At 54.7% G+C, this 8,807-nt stretch overlaps 1 protein-coding gene across 1 annotated transcript in view; it reads right to left on the reverse strand.

Moving 5' to 3' along the window:
* Positions 1-8,432, reverse strand: part of RIPK4 (receptor-interacting serine-threonine kinase 4) — a 17,678-nt gene extending 9,246 nt beyond the window's left edge. Inside the window, exons 1-4 of the mRNA XM_005885732.2 lie at positions 8,408-8,432; positions 6,599-6,710; positions 6,181-6,472; positions 1,441-1,589 (exon numbers count right to left, since the gene is read on the reverse strand). Coding sequence (XP_005885794.2) covers positions 1,441-1,589; positions 6,181-6,472; positions 6,599-6,710; positions 8,408-8,432 — 578 coding nt within the window. The remainder of the gene's footprint in view (positions 1-1,440; positions 1,590-6,180; positions 6,473-6,598; positions 6,711-8,407) is intronic.
* Positions 8,433-8,807: the final 375 nt, after the last annotated feature.

The raw sequence follows: 8,807 nt of genomic DNA on the forward strand, positions 1-8,807 counted from the left end.
GAGTGGTTAGGGGTGACCAGGTAGGCAGGCAGGCAAGCAGTTAGGGGCGATGAGGCAGGCAGGTGAGTGGTTGGGGCCATCAGGCAGGCAGGTGAGTGGTTAGGGGCAATGAGGCAGGCAGGCAGAGTGGTTAGGGGTGATGAGGCAGACAGGCAGGCGAGCGGTTAGGAGCCAGCGGTCCCGTACTGTGAGAGGGATGTCTGACTGCCAGTTTAGGCCCAATCCCACAGGGATCCCGAATTTCATGCACCAGGCCTCTAGTAAAATATAAAAAAAACAGGAGTCCAAACACTGAGCCCCACCCTGCCCTGAGTTGACAGCAGCTGTTGACAAGAAGTCTCCATTGAATATTAATGAAAATTTATGCATTCAGGCTTTTAAACTCTCCGCTCCAACATAAATAATCGGATTCCCCTGAACCCTGCAAGCTGTGACAAGCACCCCAGTGCCATTCGCCAGCAGCCTGCAGCTCCAAGCCTACTCAGCACACGCACAATGGTTTTATTGTCAAACCAGTCCGCCAGGACTCAGGCAGGGACAGGGACAAAAGGGAAAGCTCCGTGCTCCCTCCGGGGCTCAGGGCCACAGTCCCCTTGCGTCAGACAACAGCCACAATGAGGGGCTTAAGGGCCTGCGTGCAGCCTCCCTCCCTCTTTTCTCCTCCCAGAATCTTGGTCATCAGGACCTTTACAATTTGGAAAAGGAAGGCCCGAACGACTCGGGACCTGTGTGCACAAGAATGTTTAAAACATGCAGTGCCTGCCTATTTGGTCAGGGACACTGACCTCTTCTTCCTTTGATGGTCAAATTAAGAAATAACAACAGCCAATGCAACAATAGCCATTCGGTGTGAATGAATCAAAATTATACCTATTTTTTGTCAGATTGGCAAAAAAATCTATTTTTTGGTGTGCCGCAGAATTCTAGTAATGAGTGTCTGTGCCATGGGAGGAGAAAGGCTGAAAATCGCTGCTCTAGTGCACAACGCACTGACGCTCACCTACAAACAGGCTGCGGCTGTCTGTGCTCCTGTCGAAGGTAAGTGACGACAGGAGGTACAGGCTGCTGGGCCCCAGGGGACGGGGCGTAGGAGAGCCTGAATCACAGACACTTAAAGCAGCAGCTTCTTTCCACAGACAAGATACACGACCCGCGGTTTAAAGCCAGTTTACAGTGCGGAAGTCGTCAGTCTGTTATGTAACTGGCCCTAATGGCACCAACCATTCACATCCTCCACCCATGGCCAGCAACAGGCACATCCTGTGTTCCTAGGAGAGTCTGTATACCTGGGGCAGCCTATACCCACCGGCTAACAACCCCAAACCCTTTCATTTAGACTGAACCTCGTATCTGATGGTGGCAAAGAGTCTGGGAAAACTGCCCTTCAGAGCATGAAGAATTGGGGTAGAGAGACCCTGCGGGCTGCACAGCTGTACACACCTGTACACGTCGTGCTTGGTGTCAAAGAGCCGGCTCTTCTCTCGGATACGCTCTGGAGGCAGGTAGGCGATGGTCCCGAACAGGCCGTCCATGCTGAGGTCGTGTGAGTGGGACAGCCCGTTGCACTTGGCCAGCCCAAAGTCAGAAATCTGCAACAGAGCGGGCAGAGGCGGCTCAGCAGGCGCCGGGGCGCTGTGCCGGGCACCGCACTGCGGCTACCACTTCAGAGGCCTGGTCAACATCCCGCCATGTCTGACGGTACGGGTCCCCGACACCCGAGAGCGAGCCATGACCCGTCTCCCGGGGCAGGCGGGCAGGCGAGCACGGAGGCTTAGGAAGACCAGTCTGAAGGCATTAGGAGCTGATGGATGGGGGAAGTGACGCTTTAAGGAAGGAATTCACCGGGAGCAAGAAACCAGAACTGTCACCTGCCTCTGTCCACAGCCCACGTTGGCATGAGGGCAAAAGGCAACGCTTAGCGTTTCCGGGTTTTCAGACGACACATGAAAGCGAGGCTGACCAGGTTGGTGCTCAGCAATCCAGTTCCGCAACCGGGCCAGCTGGGCAGGCGGGCAAGTGGCAGCAGGCTCTTTAAAGGGAACTGCACCTTCAGAAGCCCTTTAAAGCCAGCAAAACACACACCACACAACCTCGTCCTCCACCTGGAACGTTCTCTGATCAACAGACACTTGCTGACTCCTCCACTAAACATGGCACCCAAATCAAGGGTGGAAACACATCTCCTCCGTCCCAGGGGCTACCAGCCTGGAGGGGCGCCTGGAGCCCAGCCACTCAGCCCACCTCCACCTCCTCATCTCCTTTGCACAAAGGTGTCCTGACAGCTCCCAGACCCCCCACTGGAGGAAGTGAAAGCCACACAGACTCATAGGGGGATCCTCGCTGCCCCTCAGGCCCGCCCCCCCCCACACGCCCCCACATCCTTGGAAGCCACAGAAGCGCTGTGTGTGGGACTAGGCCACAGGCGCTGGCATTAAGGGGCTCAGAATCCACATGGAAAACAGCCCCTTTATATTCTCCTTCGAGGCTTATGGATTCCTTAAGCCTCCCAATCAGCTCTAGGCTCCTCCTCAAACACTCCTGTGGAGCGACAGGAACTGGGGCTGAGCCAGGACTTAACTCTGGGCTCACTGTGCCAGCTCACGGGTGAGCCAATGTCCCGATGTCATCATCACCGCTGAAGGCAGGGAGAAGCCAGGACTGGCGGCCCAATCCTTCAGGGGCCTCTAACCACCTCTGCAGGGAGGTGATGGGAAGAAAGCCTGCCAGAGTGGACCCGCCCCGGCTTCTGTGGCCAGGCTGTGCCAGGCATGGGTCCACCAGGGAAGCCAGCCTGGGCACTTCTGGGCCCCTGGCAGCTGTCCGTTCCCTAGCCTTCAAGAAACTCCCCACTCTGGAAAGGAAAGCGCCAGTTCCCCAGAATGAACCCACCACCCCAACCCTGCAGATCCATAAAGCAGCTCACGGCCATGCCGGCATCTTGGCACCCACCGCCCCACCTCATGGGCAGCCTTTTCCCTTCATTTCTGCCACTTTCCGACATAGCCACCAGCTTTAAATGTACTCGGTGAAGGAAAATTAGCATAAATTCTATGTTAAAAGCTCTGACATCAAAATGCAGACTCAGAAATCAAAATTCCCTGATGGCCATTGACCCTCCGCCTGCAGAGTTCTCCTCCTCCCCTCCAGCCCTTTCCCATCTGCCCTGCAGGGCCTGCCTGGCCTGTGCTCCCCCACCCACCCCCTGCTTCCTCAACAGCAGTACTGGGGCCATCCCTGGGAATGGGACCGGACCAATTCAGGGCATGGCCAGGGCTGTGCTGCCTGAGAGAAAAAGGCCCCTGTAGATCAAGGGGACCAGGGCCCTCGCAATCTCCCGGAATATAGTCTTGTCTAGGCAAACTGGGGCACAGGTGAGTCTGAGATTTTAAACAGTTATTTCATCTTCAGCTTGAAATGGGTCTACTACTCACACATTAAAGACAGCATTTTAATATTTAGTACATTAATATTACTATCAAGTATTAATTGAATATTGTCTCTAATACACTTTGCAAAGCAGATGGCGGCCGTGAGATCTCCTGCTCGGATCACCCTATCTGTGGACAAAAGGTCGCCTTCAGGGCCCAAGGGCAGGCTGACACCTTATCTCATTTCAGGATTCTAGAATAAAGGTTTATTGCTTCAAATTACCACCGACTGCAAAGTGCCCAATTGGCCAATCAATGACTTAGAACCTCAAACAAGGCCCCATGCCCTCCCACACCCTATTAGCGATTTCTGAGAATGCAAGATGCGAGTTATGTAAGTACATTTTCTGTTTGTTTGGGGCTGTGCAAGGTGACTAATGTGCCTGATTAAGCAGGAGTCACAGAAAAGCTGCCACTCGGGCCTTTCGGGGTGCCCTGGGCGTGGAAGCAGCAGCGACACCTCGCTCCCTGTCACGGAGACAGGTCCATGCAGGCTCCTCCCCACTCGTGGCTCAGCCATCCTAGGCTCCTTAATAAGGCCCCACTCTTTAAGGAATCCTCACTCACCTATTAAACTGGCAGGTGCTTATAAGGAGAGAGAGGGAAGTTCACACAGGCCCCGCGAGAGCCAGTGCAGAAATGACCTACAAGGACACCAAGGCCACGGTGTCGGAGAGCAGACACCACACTCAGCTCCTTACCGAGCCAGTATGAGGTGCCTGCCGTAGACCTGGCGTGGGGACCCTCCCTAGATATATGTCAACAGCCCAGATGTGGGAAGATGACTATCTCCTGGCCCCCAAAATGCCAACACCAAGGACACCAACCCTCATGAGCACCTCCACTGGCCAAGCATTTGTCACTGACCCCTCACAACAACAGGGAGGCATGACCCCACCGCCAGGGGACAGCCGGAGAGGAGGACTGTGCTCCTGGGGAGGGCACTCGGAAGGAAGGTGTCACTGGGGCTGTCTAGGGATGCCCACACATTCCACACGACTGTTAGGAGAGTGGGAAGGGAATGGGTTGATATGAAAGCCCAGCCAGGCCAGTTAGGGCCTGTGACGCTGGGGCTACCTCAAAGGCACCTGCTGCAGACACATCTGTCCGAGTGCCTGGTGCCCACCCGCCAGCCCTCAGAAAAGCATGTTCCCAGCAGCCTCTCTCACAACACCACGCAGCAGTCATTAACGCTGGGTGAGGGAAAGGCCTCCCCAACTCCCCTACTCCTCCTGTTCCCCCAAAACCCAGCATTTCCGATTTTTCCTGGGCTGCTTCCTCCACCTAAAGGCTCTTCTGCCTGCACCCCACTGCTGACAGCAGGAAAATCTAGTGCTCTATGAAGACTCGGCCCCCACCCCATGCTGGGTGAGCCTGGCCATGATTTAACCCTCTGAGCCTCAGCTCAGCCGGAGCTGGGGGCCACCGCCCACTCGGTCCCCCGCTTTGACCATCGAGGCAGCTCCTGCAGGCAGTGCCTCTGGCACACAGTGGGGGGCCTGTCACCACCTTCCCTTTCCTGTCTGCACTCAAGTTTGTGAGCTAAGGTTTCATCTGCACTGGCCCCCACGGGATCGCACACGCTGGTGAGAACTGTCATGTCTGTATGTGCAGGCAGCGCCACTGACCACAAGGAAACAGGACAGGACAGCTTCCATCCTCAGCTAAAACCTTGTTACGAGCGACACCTATTTAAGGGACAACTTGTAATTAGTGTGCAAAGTGAAAACAGCATTTCCCCACGGCCTCAGGCTGGCTCAGCCAGGAGAGGTGCCTGCTATGTAGACTGGCACAGGGAGCGGCCTTGTGTGTGGGCCACCCAGTGCCACTGACCTGTCACAGGTGAGAAAGATGAGGGATCCAGGGGCAGGGCAGGACTGAAATGGGGTCCCTCCTCCTCAGGCCAGCAAGCAGGGGTCCTGCGAGTGCAGCAGATCAGCCAAGTGTCAGAGCACACAGGCGAGTCCCTTCACCTGGCCCCAGCGTGAACCAGAGGACTCAGGCCAGTGTGGATGGAATCCTTCTCCCTCATGCGGGATGAAGGGAAAGGGCCCCCGAGAAGGTGAGCACCCCCATGTGGGGAAAAACCAAGAAGAACCCAGCACACGAAGGCCTACCAGAGACACATTCACAGACACACCAACCTGACAACGCACCTGACTACCAACTCCAGGTGGCTGGCATCTGCGTTTTAGTTCTGTTCTTCTTCATACTTTTGTTTTATAAACTTATCAGAAACAGAATAAGAAAGAGCAGCCCTCACAGGCCTCACATCACTGGAACAGAATGAGCCCCATCAGAGCCCCATGCCAGGACTGCACCTCCATCTCAGAGCACCCCACATCCCCTCTGCCAGCCCCTGTAACCAGCGAGGGGTACAGCCCGAAACTATGTCTCACACCAAGATGGCCAACCCCCCGCCTGATCTCTCAGGCCATTTCCTAGGACATCCACTAAGACCAGATCCGCAAATCCATGATCTTTTGCCGGGGTGCGCAGAATTTAGAGCCAGGTTCCAGGATTTGGGGGTGTGACCTGCGTTCAGAGTCCACTCACACCAACCATGACAAGACAAGGGGATTCCAGACATCCTCAGGCTTGAGAGGCCTCTCTGCTCAAGCTCTCTTCCATGAGGACCACATCCTCGTCCACCCTTGTCCACACTGCCCGAAGGTTCCCCTGAACCCCGAGTTCCCCTGCGCTCTTGCGGCACTCACCGCCCCACCCCCCCAGGACCCACGGGAGGCCCTACCTTGACGTGGTAGTGCGCGTCCAGCAGGATGTTTGCGGGCTTGAGGTCCAGGTGCAGCAGCGGTGGGGACATGCAGTGCAGGAAGTTCATGCCCACCGCCGTCTCATGGATGATGCGGAAGCGCAGGTCCCACGGCAACGGCTCGGAGGCCAGCAGCTTCTCCAGGGAGCCCGTCTCCATGAACTCCATGACCAGGCCAACGGGGTCGCGGCAAATGCCGTACACAGGCAGGATGTACCGGAACTTGGCCATCTCCATCTTCTTCGCTTCTTCCAAAAGCTCCAAGCGCTCCCTGCAAAGGGTCAACGGCATGAGCAACGCACACTGGTCACCTGGCCACAACACAAAGCACCACGGCCAAAGAGATAAGCCGGTCCACAGAGCTGACAAAATTACTAAAACACACCCAGTGGCTCACTTTAATGTGGCGCAATTGAATTCTGGGCTGCCCACGATCTTCAGTCCCACAGCTATCCAAGCACACCCGGTTATTATCTGAAAAGCCACAGGCAGCACGGAGCCAAATCCCGCTCAGGGACCAGGGGAGGAGGTAGATGCTGGGAATCCCTTCTGTTGGATGAGGGAGAAGTTGAGGTTCCACTGAAAGTTGTAACAAATTATCCACATGAAGAATCTAACCCACCTCTTTTTTTGTTAAGGCCAACAATGTAGGTGGCCCAGTTATGTCTAAATCCAACCCCAAACTTAAATCAATGGCACATTCGTCTAATGCAGGGGCTGCAGAATGCTGCCTGAGAACCACTTTTTGTCAACCATTTTTAAATCTATAGTAAAATATACATAATATACTCTGTGTCATTTTAACCATTCATATGTGTACAATTCAAAGGCATTACATACAGCAGCAATGTTGTACAACTATCACCACTATCTACAGCAAAACGTTTGCATTATCCCCAAAAGAAATTTGCACCCATTCAATGTAACACTTTTCTCCCAGCACCCACCCCACCAACCACTTCCCTACTTTCTGGCTCTAGGAGTTCGCCTACTCTCGGGGCCTCACAGAAGTGGAATCTTATAGTATTTCAGTAACTGGGCCTGTTTCACTAATCACAATGCTTTCAATTGAGGTCCATCTGTGTTGTGGGACATGCTGTATGATATTCCAAGGCTGTATGATATTCCATCGCAGGAACACACCACATCGCGTTTATCCACTCACCTACTGATGGACACCTGTGTTGTTTCCACCTTTTGGCTATTGCAGGGATGGGGAACATCAGGCCCGTGGGCCGTATGAGGCCTGTGAAATCATTTGGTCTGGCCCTGCCAAGGCATTGAGGGTGAGTTAATTAAATGTTTGACCAAACACAGCAGGCTTATTTTTAGGTTGGTAATTTTGTATGGCCTGGGAATGATGCTATAAATACCCACCTGGCCCCTGGCAGGAGAAGGTTCCCCACCCCTGGGCCATAGTGACTAATGCTGCTGGGAATGCGTGGTGCACAGTATCTGTTCCAGTGCCTGCTTTCACTTGGGATATACATCTAGGAGTGAACTGTTGGGTCATGTGATAGTTCTATGTTTAGCCTTTTGAGAATCTGCCAAACAGTTGTCCACAGCCTGCCCGTCTTCCTGGAAGACAGTCTCACCCATTCCTGTGGCTGCGGCTGCATTCACACTCCAGGCAGAGACGAGTAGTTGCAACACAGACCCTCCAGCCTACACAGCCTGAAATATTTACTCTTTAGCCCTTCAAGAAGGTGTGCAACCCCGGGTCTAAGGTCACTTCCTGGAGCAGCCTGTGGATTTGCAGACTAGATCCCAGGGCCTTGGTTGGTGTTAGCATTTTAGACTAAAGTCTCCGAGCGGAGGACCCCCCACCCCCAGAATGCAGACTCCAATACAAGCAGCCCTGCGCCTAACCCAAAACCGGCTAGTTCCCACCACAGGGTCTTCCAGAGCTTGGATGCACCTGCCCGCCACCTGCACCCGCTCCCACTCCCTGGCCTACTACAGGGTCCTGCCGGAGAGTCCGTTTCCTATTGATCTTCCTCCCCTTTGGGACACAACACGCTCCCAGGCGTCCCCGACAGTTATGAAAACACTGCCCAGGGAGGAGGCGGCCAGCAAGGAGGGGCCAGGATTACACTGTTTACCAAAGGCTGCAGCACCCAAGCTCAGCCTGCACTCAGCGCTCACTGGGGACACTCCCATTCAGGCCCCGGGGGCTGGCAGGAGCTCAGCCCCTCTACCCACCCACCTGTCCACTGGGGGCCGAGCCCCATGTGAGTACAGTGGGGCCTGCATGGTGGGGTCTGGGAAAGGATCCCTGTGTGCAGACCAGTGACGCTCACCTAGGGACGACCTCGCCCCCAGGGGACAACGGGCACTCTCTGGAGACCTCTGGTTGTCAGAATGGGGGCTGCTCCTGGCATCCAGTGGGTGCAGGCCAGGGATGCTGCTCCACACCCTGCAAGGCACACGACAGCCCCCCAGACACAGTGCCAACGGTGCCAAGTCTGAGAACCGCCGGTACAGACCAAGTCAATGTGTTTTCAGCCAAATTTAAAATAAACCACTAGTCTGGAATCACCCACTTAAACAAGCCCAGCATTTCCTTGAATGTTAATCCGGATCTAATTAAAAGTCACTTACTGACA

This window comes from Myotis brandtii, unplaced genomic scaffold, assembly GCF_000412655.1.
Source record: "Myotis brandtii unplaced genomic scaffold, ASM41265v1 scaffold923, whole genome shotgun sequence".
Lineage (NCBI taxonomy): Eukaryota > Metazoa > Chordata > Mammalia > Chiroptera > Vespertilionidae > Myotis > Myotis brandtii.